The sequence below is a fragment of the Gobius niger genome (assembly GCF_951799975.1).
Source record: "Gobius niger genome assembly, chromosome: 17".
NCBI classification, from domain to species: domain Eukaryota; kingdom Metazoa; phylum Chordata; class Actinopteri; order Gobiiformes; family Gobiidae; genus Gobius; species Gobius niger.
The window spans coordinates 15,776,319-15,791,117 of NC_136868.1; the positions used below are offsets into that span (position 1 = coordinate 15,776,319).

The 14,799-nt window shown below is 41.2% G+C and overlaps 1 protein-coding gene across 1 annotated transcript; it reads left to right on the top strand.

The window, feature by feature from the left end:
• The first annotated feature begins 569 nt into the window (after positions 1 to 569).
• fstl3 (follistatin-like 3 (secreted glycoprotein)) lies at positions 570 to 3,758 on the top strand. The gene is made up of 5 exons (XM_079575360.1): positions 570 to 745; positions 849 to 1,034; positions 2,182 to 2,397; positions 2,475 to 2,702; positions 2,774 to 3,758. The coding sequence occupies exons 1-5, from the start codon at positions 676 to 678 to the stop codon at positions 2,824 to 2,826; spliced, it is 753 nt and encodes a 250-aa protein (XP_079431486.1). The 5' UTR covers positions 570 to 675; the 3' UTR covers positions 2,827 to 3,758.
• The last annotated feature ends 11,041 nt before the right edge of the window (positions 3,759 to 14,799 follow it).

The following is a 14,799-nucleotide window of genomic DNA, read 5'->3' on the forward strand; positions in this document are numbered from 1 at the left end:
TTCTGTAATAAATTGTTTCCTTGTTCACTATATGCAAACCATTTAAAATGTTTGAACATTTGCAGAATAACAGAATCACACTTACTTTGGGGCTGCACCTAGAATGATGTCATCTTATTTATTTATTGATGTATTTATTTATTTAAGGATCCCCATTATAGTCTTTACCAAGACTTTCATCATTATTTTAAGAAATAAGTTTTAGGAATTTGTTATTTTGACTACTACCATTACTATATTTTTCATGTTTTTCATGGTACAATATCTTTCCCAAAAGAAAGTAGATTTTTGTAAGAGTATAATGTATGGCTGTTTTACTAAATAGAAAGAAATGTTACTTAACCTCCGAAAGTGGGCTGCCTCTGTGCTTGGCTTGAAGCAGTCTTAATTAAAGTAATACGGTGTGAAACAGTTAGTGAGGTCAACAGTTTGAGTGCCCAGTGTCTGGCGCTGCAGGGCATGGATCATTTCCCGACTGTGGAAACTGAGTCAGACTGTGTCCTGCCCTGGCTTATGACTGGCTGAGAGGATCGCCCAGCCCAGCAGCATAACTCCATCTGGGCTAAATATTTATACAGAGGGGAAACAGCATCACTGATCCACAACACGAGGGAGAGGGTCGGACTCAACTCAGACTCTTTAACTTTAGGACCTGCGAGGCTTACATTTAGCGCAATGGGCTTTTTCCTGATTTTCTTTGCTTTGTTCCTCACCTCATGTCATGTCGGGAGAAATCCGGCTGATGGTAAGTCCCCTTTGATTATAGATCTTTCGAGTGACTCAAATCTCACAGTGTAATTCAGCACTCACCCCGGTCATTGCAGTAGTTTGACTTGTGTTGTGTGCAGCGGGGATGTGCTGGCTGCAGACGAGCCCTGAGCAGAGGTGTGACCTGGTGCTGATGAGAGGAGTGTCCCGGGACGAGTGTTGCGCCGGGGGACGTTTGGACACAGCTTGGTCCAACAGCAGCCTTCCCATGAACGAAATCAGCCTGCTCGGCTTTCTAGGCATCGTCTCCTGCAAACCATGCAAAGGTACATGTTTGTAAAGAGCTGTTCTGATAAAATGTGCAGTTTGCACTCATCACTTCTTCCCTTTATATTTAATGTTTATTGCATGAGCCTTAACTCTAATAAACTGCATCGGTTCTGTATTTGTTTCTGAAAAGCAGATTACAGCAAATACATTTAAATATCTGTATTTAATAGGCCCCCACCTGCTCTCTCCGCAGGTGTACATTTTTCACAAGGTTAATTTAAGTTAATCTGTTTAATGGTACGACTTTATTATTTTCTCACAGCATGGCTTATTCAAAATATTTTTTATACCGTTTAAGTGACTTTGCATAATGATAAAATAGGACATTGTGAAGCAGTTATCTGCTTCTAAGTTATCTTTCTTGTTAAATCAGCAATGTGTTTCTGCAACACAACAAAACACAATTTGCAGAGTCTGAGGAAAAAAATGCATGCCGCGTGGTGTCTAGACGCTGTCCCAGTCACTTGGAATTCTGTGGGAGTAAAATGTTGGCATTTTGAATGTGTTGTTATTAACAAGAGTGTGTTGTCAGTGCAGGCAGACACCTGCCACATTACAAAAACACAGAATGACAGATGCAGGGGAGCAGTGCAGAACTTATGCACTTGTACAAACAGAACATAAGCTCAGTGTTGTATTTAGATGTTCTGTATTTGGGTTTGGTGATGATTGGCATCCCATCCAGAGCCAAACGTCCTGGAAAGAGTTTGTCCATTATCTGACACTGACGGAGCGGTGCGTAAAGTTACACTCCCCTGCGCTCAGGGATTATGAGGTGTTACAGGAGCTGGGGGTTTCTTCATGTTGGATACTTCTCACAGCTTGTTAACTCTTCTGTCTGCTATTGGAACTGTCCGTCTGCCTCAGATGAAGCGTGTGTATGGAGCTGTGCACATAGAGCTGTTATGAAAACATGCCAGCTCACATTCCAGCAGGCGAGACACCCCTCTGTGTAACGGTCAATAAAGGGATGTGATGATTGCAAATATTGTGCAAGGAGAAATCTGTCTTTCAGTCTGGGAAAGCCCCACATCTGATGCTTGTTTTGGCTAAAAAAGCCTTTTCCAGGTCACCTGATGTCTGCAACCTGTTACATGATCATACAACGGCACTCATGAGCTTGTGAAATCTCTGTTTTTGCAGAGAACTGCGAGGGAGTCAAATGCAGCCCTGGAAAGGTTTGTAAAATGAAGATGGGCAGACCTCAGTGCATGTGCTCCCCGGACTGCTCCCATCTTTCCCTCAAACACGCTGTGTGTGGCAGCGACGGACGCACCTACAAGGATGAGTGTGCTCTGCTCATGACCCGCTGTATGGGACACCCTGATCTGGAAGTCATGTACCAGGGAGAGTGCAAGAGTAAGAGTAGCTGCACTATCCCATACTGAAGCAGGTACAGTACCAGCATGTACTGACGAGTGTTCTGACTTCCACAGAGTCGTGCACCAAAGTGGTGTGTCCCGGGACCCACACGTGTGTCACAGACCAAACCAACAGTGCTCACTGTGTCATGTGCCGCACAACACCCTGCCCCATCCCTATGTCATCAGAGCAGCCCATCTGTGGCAATGACAACATCACTTACCCCAGCGCCTGCCACCTGCGCCGGGCCACCTGCTTCTTGGGACAATCCATAGGAGTGCGTCACTATGGACACTGCAACAGTAAGTGTACATACTGCCCTGTCTCTTTCATGGAAATGCCTGAATATTCACTTGCATGTGTTCTTTTACAGATCCTCCAAGAAAATCTCCGAACTACGATGCAAGTGAAGAAAATGCAGTCTAAATACCAGACTCATCTCTCTTAAGAGCAATACAAAACAAAATATGTATTTCAAGGTTTTCTTGCTTTTCGGTCATTATCTCTAATCCCCACAATACAGGATTATGTGTAACAAGGTAAACTAGAACAAGTGGGAAACACTCATGATTTCTACAGTATTGTCTGGGTAGAGACATGGAAGCATTAGCTTTGATACATAAAGAAATGTTTGGTGAGGGTTCATTCTGTCTTCTTTGTTACTGTTTAAAAAGTTCCCTTTAGTCTACCACTACCGTCTGACTAAGAGAAACTTTCCAGTTGTGTGAATATTGTACATAGATACCATTATACTATTTATTGGAGAGGGATTGTATTTAAGCTATTTTTGCTTGTAAACAATATTTTGGGAAAGCAGACATAAAACTGTGCATAGTTGTGGTCACTTACGTTGGCATTTCACTACTTTTGTCAAAAGCTGCTCATGAGCTACATTGTATTGTTTATAGAGTTGACCACTTAATCTGCTCAGTGCGGTCTGAGTGCACCGCAAGCATCAACAGGACACGCCGCTACAGTGACAGTGTAACTCCTAAGGCTTTGGTGTGGAGCAGGACCAGGCTCAGCCTAAACAGTGTTGTATAGTCTCATTCATCCCACACATGTTTGCGCTAAACTCAAACGGACCACCTGCTGATTACTGAAATTAACAGTTAGGTTGTTTGTGTGTTAGTCTCAAAATGCTTGGTCCGACCCCAAAATCTGTACAATAGTAGCTCTGTTGAATACTTGGCATTGTTTTTGTAAATGTGTTTTTGCCTTGTCGATTCACTCCAGCCTTGTTTTGCTGCTTTGACTTGATCTTTTTTAAGGACTTTTGGCTCGACCAATGGAATTAGTTTGTTTAGATGAAAATTAAATTCTTCTTAAAATGGGCTGCGCTTTATACTAATTGAGCATACCAGATTTTACTATGACTGGAGATCAGCCAGTCTTTGTTAGATCTAAATATATTCAGTCTGTTAAGCCATGGTCTTATGTACGGAAACAGTGGATCAAACTACAGATTTTTATTCAGTAGATTACAAACATGTGCATTTCTGTGCCTACTGTGAATATATGGCAAATACTGTACTTCATACTGTACTTTTTGTACTGACCTTTTCATACGACATAAAGATTACAGTTTACCACCATGTGTCTGCCTTATTTATATTTTATTTTACATTTACTACTCCAACGGCTAAGATTTAAAGACTGCTCGCTGTACTCTCTTTTGTTTAATTTTTGTCAATATTTAGATTTTTGTAAAGTGTGTCACAAATATTTAAACGTAGTCTCGAGTCCAGATGTGAGCTGGTGCTACAGCAGCTCCTGTGTACTCCACGCCGTTGCGTGCAGTGGCTGAACAGCCCGTCACACACACCTCCGTTTTAAAAGACTAGTGGAATCAGGTCCAGGTTGGACACATTAGTCCCGTCCCCTCAGGGATGTCCTAACTCCACAGAGAGGGCGAGACAATGGTGGTGGAATAACTTCAAACTGAGATCTGACTCAACTCCTTGTTCAACACCTCTTTGTTTTTCTACCTCCTTTATTGTTTTTTTGCAGCAGCATCTGGTTCAACTTTAGAGGAATGTTTGTATTCCTATTTAGGTATACCTTTATTACACTGGGACTTGGGTGTTTTGATTGAAGGAAAAAGGCAAAATAATGATGCCACGAGAGAGAATATTGGCCACAAACACAGTATAGCATATGTGGCATGGGCCAACGGCAGCTCTAATTATAATGTATTCTTATAACAGTCAGATAGATGATGCTCAGAGAGGCATATAAAACAAAAACAGGGGTGACATGGCTGCTCCTCTTCTTTCCAGATCCATAATAACAGGAGGCATGACGATGAGATCAAGAAGATCCTCAATGTATTTATGTGACCTCCCAACACACTTTACTTGACTTCTTCATAGTATTTGCCCACAACCACATGGAAAAAGATTGGTCTGAATTTTCTCATCTAATCGAGGAGCCTATAAAACACTCTTGGCCTGTTACTAACCCAGTTTGCGCAAGACAACACATTTCTGAAGATCTACCACAATGAATATGAACAGGTAAGAACTATTTTCTGTTTTTTTCTGTAATGCTTCTGATGGTCTGAGATGAAAATTAGGGTTGGCGAGTACCTAAAGCCAAAGCTATTTGATACCAAATTGTGATTTTTGGGCTATGCAGACTATAAAACCCCAAATAATCACATTTGTGTTATCTCTTTTTTGCCAATGTATGAATCAAACAGTACAGACTTTGTTTATATATACAGTGGGAGGAAAATGTATGTGAACGCTTTGGAATTCTTCATCAAAAGCGTAACAATGAATAAGTGTCTGTTTGAACTAATACCACCCAAACAGTTACATGTTATCATATTTTTAATGGCCATAACATGTAAACATTCACAGGACAGGGAGGAAAAAGTAAGTGAACCAAGGAATCTGGCTGAACTGCAACAGTTTTGTAAAGAGGAATGGTCCAAGATTCATCCTGATCGTTGTGAGCGTCTAATCTGCAACTACAGGAAAGCTGTAAGTTATTGCTACAAAAGAAGGGTCAGCCAGCTATTTAATACAAGGGTTCACTTACTTATTCCACTTACTTGTGAACGTCTCAGGCGTTTTCTTGATAAACTTGTGAATTCATTTCTCCGTTGATGATAGCAAGTTGTCTAGGCCCTGAGGCAGCAAAGCAGCCCCACACCACTATACATAATGAGCCATGTGCTATAGGTTTTAGCATTTCTTTTACAGGCTTTGTTACTGTTTTCTCTGAACCCAAGTATTAATAAGTAATAATTTGATAGGATCTGTATCATGCTATTTTAGCCATTCCAAAGTAAGTAGTAGTAGTAGAAATTCTACACAGCAAAAAGTGAAGTTACTTCACGATGCAGTTATAAGAAGTTGACATGTGCAACACAGCTTCATAAATGGCTAACACACAAGCTAACACGCGTTTGGATTGACTCACTGCTCTGGTCCATCACATCGTTTACGTTATGGGACTCGCGTTGGTTATAAAAGTTAATCCACTTTGGTTCTGGCGAAGGTTCACCACGCATCCATCAAGAGACAGTCACAGAAAAACTCTATTTTGGCGGATACTCGCCGAATCCCGGAACGAAATTCCAACTTCTGGTGAGTGGCCTCTTCTTAAGGAAGGTTGAAAAAAGTCGTCCCGTCCTCTCTGACATTATCGCTAGGAAGAAAAAAGACCAGGTGTCCAGAGTAATAATAATAATACATTTTATTTGTATAGCACTTTTCAAAACACAGTTACAAAGTGCTTTCCACGTTGGATAATCAGTTACAAAAGCATAACACATAAAACCATAACAAATATAAAAACAATACATAATACATATCCAAAGTAAAACAAAATAGGTTAAAAAAGCTCTTCTGTAAAAGGGCGTCTTCAGCTTAGATTTAAAAGCAGACACCGAATTGGCCTGCCTTACCTCAGCAGGTAAGGAGTTCCACAGTATGGGAGCTCTGACTGCAAAGGCCCGGTCTCCTCTGGAGATGAGGTTAGTTGATGGGGCGACGGTGGCGCAGATGGTAGAGCAGGTCGTCTCATGATCGGAAGATCAGGGGTTCGATTCCCACCTCCTGAAAGTGTACACTGTCGTTGTGTCCTTGGGCAAGACACTTCACCCACATTGCCCCCAGTGTCTGCGTACATTGGTGTATGAATGAGAGTATGAATGGGTGAGTGGATCCTTGCTGTAAAGCGCTTTGAGTGCCTAATGTAGGTGGAAAAGCGCTATATAAGTTGAGACCATTTACCATTACCAGTTGAGGGGACGAGAAGGTGTTGGTTAGAGGGCGCCTTGGAACATAAGGTGTGAGGATGTAGGGAGGGGCGAGGCCCTTGAGGGCTTTAAAAGCAATAAGTGAAATCAATTCTGAATGTTACTGGTAACCAATGCAGGGAGGCTAAAATTGGGGTTATGTGGTTGTATCTGTTAGTGCCGCTCAAGAGCCTGGCTGCAGCGTTTTGGACCATTTGGAGGCGGTTCAGGGCGGTTCAGGGCGTTACAGTAATCTAATCTAGTGAAGATGAGGGCATGAATGACTTTTTCAAGTCTGTGTGGGAAAGGAAATGTTTAATTTTTGCGATATTTCGGATTTGGATGAAACAGGATTGAACCAGTGATTTGCTTATCAAACTTGAGGGTTGAGTCGAAGAATACTCCTAAGTTGCGAGCACAGAGTTTATTTGAGGTGGAAAAGTGACCAAGTTTATCAATGTTGTCTATGATAGAAGCAGTGGCATGAGTGGGACCAAACACATTGATTTTAGTTTTTGACTCATTCAGCTGTAGGAAATTTTGACACGAGTGAGTGAGTTTTGGTCAGTGAGGTGGAGATACAGTTGGGTGTCGTCTGCGTACATATGAAATTGGATGTTATGTTTCTGATTTTTTTCTCCAAGTGGGAGCATATAGATTGAAAATAGGACTGGGCCCAAAATAGAGCCGCACACTATGGGTCAGAGGAGGAGGAAAATTCCTTTATAATAACGGAGAGGGATCTAGAGGAGAGATATGACCGAAACCAAGATAAGCCGAACCAGAGATGCCTGCATATTTTTCAAGGCGATCCAGGAGAATCCTGTGGTCGACTGTATCAAATGCTGAGCTGAGATCGAGGAGGAATAGGACAGAGCAGAGTCCGGAGTCACCCGAGAGAAGTAGGTAATTTGTCACCTTAATAAGTGCAGTTTCTGTACTGTGGTTACTGCGGAACCCATCATTCCCTGGTTGCTTCCCCTCCTCCTTCAAACATTCCATAGTTCGACCCACTTTAAAGAAACCCTGCCTCGATCCTCTAGATCTAAATAACTACTAAGTAACTACTACCCATATCAAATTTACCATTTTTATCCAAAATATTAGAGAAGTCTGTTGCTTCCCAACTCATAGACCACATGAATCTAAACAACACATTTGAGAAATTTCAATCTGGTCTATGAGTTGGGAAGCAACAGACTTCTCTAATATTTTGGATAAAAATGGTAAATTTGATATGGGTAGTAGTTACTTAGTAGTTATTTAGATCTAGAGGATCGAGGGAGGGTTTCTTTAAAGTGGGTCGAACTATGGCATGTTTGAAGGAGGAGGGGAAGCAACCAGGGAATGATTAATGATAGACAGAATATGGGGACCGACTGTGTTGAGTATGTCCTTCAGGAACCGTGTTGGAAGTATGTCTGACTGGCAAGTTGTAGGGTTGGCGTGGGAAACCAGCTTGGTAAGGTCAGAAAGGGAGATCTGATAAAAGGAGGAAAAGCTGGATGTGGGTTTGATTGGCAGGACAAAATTTGCCATGGTAGGAGTTATGTGGGACCTAATATGTTGAATTTTACTGGTAAAATTAAGAGAGAGTAGATTAGAAAGAGCTCCTTCACAGCTTTCAGTGCAAACATGACCTCTGTTCAGATGCTCAGGGGATGCGTTTGTTTTCTCCGCAGGGGCAGCACTGACCTGGAAGTGCCTCTGGCATTTCTGTCTTCTTTTTTTCTCCTTTATTTCAGAAATAATGAAAAAGCTGTTTTACGAATTAAAATCAGGCCGTAAGCATAGAATTAAGATACAGATGTCGGATTACAGATGGATTACAGATGTCGAGCACTTCCGTTCCGTTCGGACAACACAACTGAGCAAGTCAGTCGTTCACCAGGAGAGGGCGGAGCAGCTGCTCAGAGAGCAGGATTCAGGAGGATTGCTAAGAACTGCGTGAAAAAAGCCACTCTGTGGGTGTTTTTGATAAGGAAATAGCATTACAACATGTTTTTTTTTTTAAGTCGATTTTACATGATATAGCCTCTTTAATAATGCCACTTTATGAGTTGAATCTAAACTTTGAACCAGTGAAGGACACTTCTGGTAAGTGCAGACAACACAACAAAATGTGAACTTTTCACACTTACTGAAAATATTGGGTTAAAGCATTTTCAGCTCTTTAGTGCTGTCAGTGTGAGTGTAATCCGCACAGGATGTGTTGACTGATGTCAGACATGACGCTCCGGCGGTACCAGTGTAACCACAGAGTGACTATGAGCCATTTCACAGTTATTCTAATTACACACCTCAGGAATTTGAGCCCACGCTCCCCGATGTTGGTGGTGAGTATAGTTTTTGGTGTTTGTTGTAGCTAATAAGGTGTCACATCCACGTGTTTTGTATCTATGAGTGTTTTGCTGATGGATGTGCCTTCCCACACAGCTCACCTGCTGTAAAGAGGAAAGGGCCGATTGCATCACCACTCTGGAGTCAGTTGTTTACCGTCAGTCCCCTGGAACAAACAAGTGACGCCCACTGACAGTCTGAGAGCGGCGTAATCCTGCTCTGATATGTCAAGCATCTTTCACAACATGCTCAACATGGTATTGTTTCCGCTGGGTTTCCAGTAAGTTAATACCAACGTCATGATCTGTGATGATATTGTAATGAAGCCTGAGAGACCACCCACTCGAACTCACACCACTGCATTGTAAACAACTGTGTTCCGCAGCTGAGAATAATAAATAAGTCATCCATGACTCAATCACAAGTTTAGTTCATGTTCAAATGCACGGCCGTAGATCATTACACTGACATTATGGCTCACTTTGCTCAAACTAATTGCCCCTGGAGGGATTAGCAAAGTTGTCTGAATCTAAAAACTCCCCTGACATATTTATTATTTTAGTAAAACTACACTGGGTCAGTGTCAGAGATCTCGTCTTAACAGGCAAAATTTTTGGAACATTTTGAAATTGTCCCAAAAGCAATAGGCAAATTTGCCAATGTCGTTCATGTTCAATTGCTTTGCTTGAAGGAAATAGGCACGCACATCCAAAAACAGTGAAACCTGAGTGCTGGATCCAAAATAAGAATACAGTGATTTAAAGCAAGGGTCCGCACAGCAGTAAGAGCCCCCAATTTTTTTAAATTCATTTCTTACACCACACATTATCATGTCTGATGAAGTGCATGAGGCCCGAAACGTCACTTTTAATGGTGTAAGAAGTAAATAAAAAAAATTGGGAGCTCTGTGCAGACCCTTGCTTTAAATCAATTGCTTTGCTTGACAATGAAATGTTTTGGGGAATATACATTTATGTTTAAAACATCCTGAAATCCTGATCATGTTGTCATTCCCGATAGTTTACCTTTTTTCATCTGAGGATTATATATTTACGTGTTTCTACTACACCACTCTCAACAAACTTCTGAATGTACAAAATTCTGCTGGGAGGCTTTGGGCAGGTGCAACAAGAACAGCCCTCCTCTCCCCAGTTTTATCAACTCTTCATTGGCTTCAATTTACTTTTCAGGCCTCTCAGTATGCAGTATTGCTGGCTTGTGCCTCAGCCACCTATTCCTCCAGGCGCACCCTTCGGTCTTCAAGGCTCCTGAAGGTGCCAACGACTCGTATAAAAAACGAGACTTGTCTTTTGAGACTGTGGCTCCCAGACTGTGTAATGACTTACCCTGTCTTTCTGTGCAGCTGATTCTGTGGAGTCTTAACAACAAAAGGCATTGTTTCGGGAAGCTTTCAGTTAACGTGTTTCTTATGTGTTTTAGTTTCTGAAATTATCATATTTTATATGTTTTACATATTTATTATGTATTATTATTTCACCTGTTTTGTACAGCACTTTGTGATTATATCTGTGAAAACTGTTTTTTAAAGAAACTTTAGTTTACGTTATGAATGTCTCTTTTCAAGTGTTTTGCTTATTTTTAACATCTTGCACTTCAACATTTACTCCAATTATTTTTGAGCTATTCTTAAACTAACAGACTATTGTCCTGATTATTTACCTGCAGTGTTAAATAGAACAGATGTTCACATGTTTTTTTTATTTAATGCCAGTGAGTGTCACCAACAACATTCGGAAGTATTTTTAAGTTAATTGTTTCCACTTACCTCTGGTGGAGGGTCCACTTCCTCTGTGACCTCTGGGGCTGTCTCCTTCCTGTGGGCCGTGTGTGGGGACACATGTAAGTTCTACACATAGGACATAGAACCAGTGAGTGCCCTTTTCTATACTGATTATTATGTATTTGTAAGAGATATTTGGGGACATTGTCCTTTTAAATGTATGCTTCTGTTAAATACAATGTAGTCAAAAATACATTAACAGTGTGATATGTGGCCTACACATTGCTGCCTATGTCGACACAAATTAGCAAAGCTGGAAAACAAGCCCTTGGTTTCAAAGTTACAACTAAGTCTCTAGTCTTTGGTATCAAGTCCAAGTCAAGTCTCAAGTCCCTTTATTTGAATCTTAAGTCTTTTCAGTTCCTCATAAGCAAATGCTTAATTGGGTTTTTCTTGGGAACTGTTTGACCGGAGTGTAGGACTTTGCTTTCACACCGACAGGGCTTGTTTTTGTGAGGAGAGTTAAGTTTTTCTATTTTATTTTTAGTTTATAGGTATTTCAAGTGCAAATCGAATCTCAAGTCATTGCTCAAACTGATGATTCAAGTCTGATTGAGTCCAAATTGCAACTTGCGTCCACAGCTCTGCAAATTAGGTTTTAGCATATTGGAATACCGTTCATGGTATGAATGACTTATTATTATTATTATTATTATTATTATTATTATTATTATTATTATTATTATTATTATTATTATTATTATTATTATTATTATTATCATTATTATTCAATCATCGTCATTATTATCATATATTAATAATAATCATAAGATCGTAATTATGAGTATTATGATTATTATAATCATAACTTCTTTTTTAATGTTTCATAGTCATACTGGATTGAACATATTGTTGCTCGTTGTATTACATCACTTTCTTGCCAGACTTGGGCAACCGTGGAGAATCTCGACTGCAGATCCTCCAGGATAGGTGACACATACTGACTCTCTATGAAATCCAATAGCTCAACCAACGCAACTGTAAAACTTTACCACATGCTGACTGACTGATGCAGAAATGTCGGCTTCTTAGTGGATCAGACAGAGCAACAGAGCATGAAGAGCATGAGGCCCTGCTGTGATATTCAGAGAAGCATAAAGGGTGTTTTTTAAATTATATAATAAGTATGTTCAAGTATCAAAGATTATTAATGACTGAATAATATAGTGCTATTGGAGAACTTGTTCATTTCAGAATAAATATATAGACAACTTTAGTCAACAATATATATTCTATTTAAATAAAAGTGTTTTCTTTCATTTCGTTTCTTGTGACCGTTTTTTTTTTTTAGCAAATGCCCGCATCTCATTAAAAATGATCCAGTGGTCCACTTTGGGGTCACAACCCTACAGTTGAGAACCACTAGACTATGCAACACACATAACACAACTGGGCAGAACACAGTTTTAAATACTGCTATACAGTCAATGACATACACATCACCAGATTTATAAGTAATACTAACACTTGTTCTACATACTTAAAGAAGTGTCATGTATCCAGAGTGGAAGGTCATCAGGTCTGCTGTCTGTAACCCTCACAGTGTAGACTGGGCGGGCTACAGTGGACTGGGACAGACAATAGCTCGCCTCATCCAGACACAGCAAACCTCAGTGCTAATCTCAGGCCTGGGATAGACACGTCTTCTTTGCTCCCACATGCACATACAGACACAACATGACCAACAGGTTACACTGTCACCAAACTGCTCGTGATCACTCTCTCCTCCAGAGTATAAAAATTATATCTGGGTGCCAGTAAAATGTAATTGTTCAATAAGTTTGTGCAAACACAGATACAATTACAAAGTGGGACTCCATAGTAGCAACCAACGTTCAGATGCTGTTACAAAGTTGAACATAATTAAACAGTATGCCCTATAGTTTGATCAAAATCAATTCATCATTTTTTAGCCAAATATGACAAACTTGTTTAAAACTGTGGTAATAGGCTTCAACCATAAGGCTATTGCCCCTAAATAGTTATAAACATACTTTTTTGCCATAGCAAAGGGATCTAAGGGAAGAAAGAATAATTAGTCCAGCAGCGTCACATAAAGCAGGACAATGTCTTTCCCATACTGTCTCAGGTGCAACGTTTGTGCAAATATCATAGCATCCACTGTCAGAACTCAAAGGCAAATGATATAATCAACCAGTGGTTTTGTCAAGTTTTACATCCCACCCTGGGCAAGGAAAGGTATTTTAGCTGTGTAAAACTGTAAAAACGCAGCCACACTGTGTTTAGTCCTGACTCTGGGCACCAGCAGGAGACCTCTCCCTGGGCCCGAGATGGTTCATATGGATCTAACATGTCAGGGAGACCATGAAGAGATTTGTATGCAGGCAGAGCTTAGCTTCAGACAGTTCTCTGAGAGACAGGAAATAGTGCAGAGACCTGAGCATTGTACTGGTCGGAACTGAACTTGTCAGAGATTAGATTTGCATCCACTCACTGATGAGGTGACAGAGTGAGTCTGTGGGTCTAGGCAAATACCACCATCGTGTGGCCAAACCTTTTTTTGCATAGGCCTATAGCTAGGGGTTAGTCATTTCAAAAGTCCCTCAATAATAATAGTAGCCTAGCCTAATAATTTTTCCCTGCATTAAAATTAATGAAATTAACTTGTAATCATGGCCGTATCTACCATTGAGGTTACCGAAGTCCGGACTTCGGTAAAATTTTGAATCCTGCGCAAATGAATGTTGTAAACACGCGCTTCTACAGGCGGAAGAGCCTCTAGTTCAGACGTGGATGAGCTTGTTGTGAACCTAAACGTGTCCACTCTGAAACCAAACCTCATGATCCGCTTTGGACCCGAGTGCGTAAAACTCCGCGGAGGCGGGGGCGCGGCTGTGCGTCAGCCTCACTACAACAGCAGCGCATGAACCGCGCCAAAGTTTGATTGAGATGCAATTTCTATGCTCTCTGTCATAAAGAGAGAGGAGCCAGTGCGCGCGCCGTCACGGTGACCTCGATTTACAACAGGAGTTTTCCTCATTCTGATCTGAGGAGCGAGAGGAGAAGGAGAAGCGTCCGTGCCTCATCATCGTCTCCTCCTCTGCTGCTCACTTTGTTTCTGTCTCATGCAAAGAATGTCCTGCGTGTAAATGATCTTCGCTTTAATGAGAGCTTAAACCAGCGCATTTACCTTTGTAGCTCCAGTGGTTTGACAGTGAGGGCGACGCAGAGGGGGCGGGGCCAGAGCGCAGTGTCCAAACCAGAGTCTGATGTTCAGAATGAGCCAAAGCAGAACCCTCAGCTTTACCCATTCACACCCACAGCCTCGTTTTCAAAACAATTTTCATTTAATATTTCAGTATTTATTTAGGACAAGACCTTCTTATTGCCTCTCACTCAGGCGAGTAAAACTGTTTGGAAAACCTGCTTCACAGTAATAATGGATGAAATAGATATTAAATAGATATTTTGTTTTGTGATATTCATCATGTCAAAGTATGGGGTACGTGACTCGTCACCTAACACTTCAGGGGGTTCACGGCTGCACCCACTGCCCTTGGATAGACTGATGGAAGTGAGGCCAGTCTGCACCATCTGCATGTCCGACCACCATCCACTCACTCACCACATTCACTCAGGCTCCTGGTCCCAAACGGTGCAACAAAAAGCTATTTTTGAAAATGGCGAGACAAAAGTGTTTTTGATCACTTAAAATACAGGAAATTATATCTGAATCTTTAAAAAATTCCTGGGGGAGGACCCCCAAACCCCCCGGTTTAAAGAATTATCCGGACCTCACTGTTTTTTAAATCCTGGCTACGGCCCTGCTTGTAGTCACTAGTTGCTTCTATTGTTAGATTAGTTAGCTCAATTTAGCTTAGGGCGTTTGTTAGTATTGTTTTTTGTGGTCTATCGTGTTGTACTGTGTTAGGATGGGGAGGAAGTGTAGCGTAGTGGGGTGCCACAGTTCTGTAGGTTTGCACAGGTTTCCGCAGAACTTAGAAATTAGGCGCCAGTGGACGCGCGCAATTGGCTTGGGGGAAGACTG

What these genes read in the sequence shown, in the direction of transcription:
- fstl3 (XM_079575360.1), top strand. Translation starts at nt 676, where the DNA reads ATGGGCTTTTTCCTGATTTTCTTTGCTTTGTTCCTCACCTCATGTCAT. An exon ending in GTACCAGGGAGAGTGCAAGA is followed by an intron (nt 2,398 to 2,474) that starts GTAAGAGTAGCT and finishes TGACTTCCACAG; the next exon opens with AGTCGTGCACCAAAGTGGTG. An exon ending in TCACTATGGACACTGCAACA is followed by an intron (nt 2,703 to 2,773) that starts GTAAGTGTACAT and finishes GTTCTTTTACAG; the next exon opens with ATCCTCCAAGAAAATCTCCG.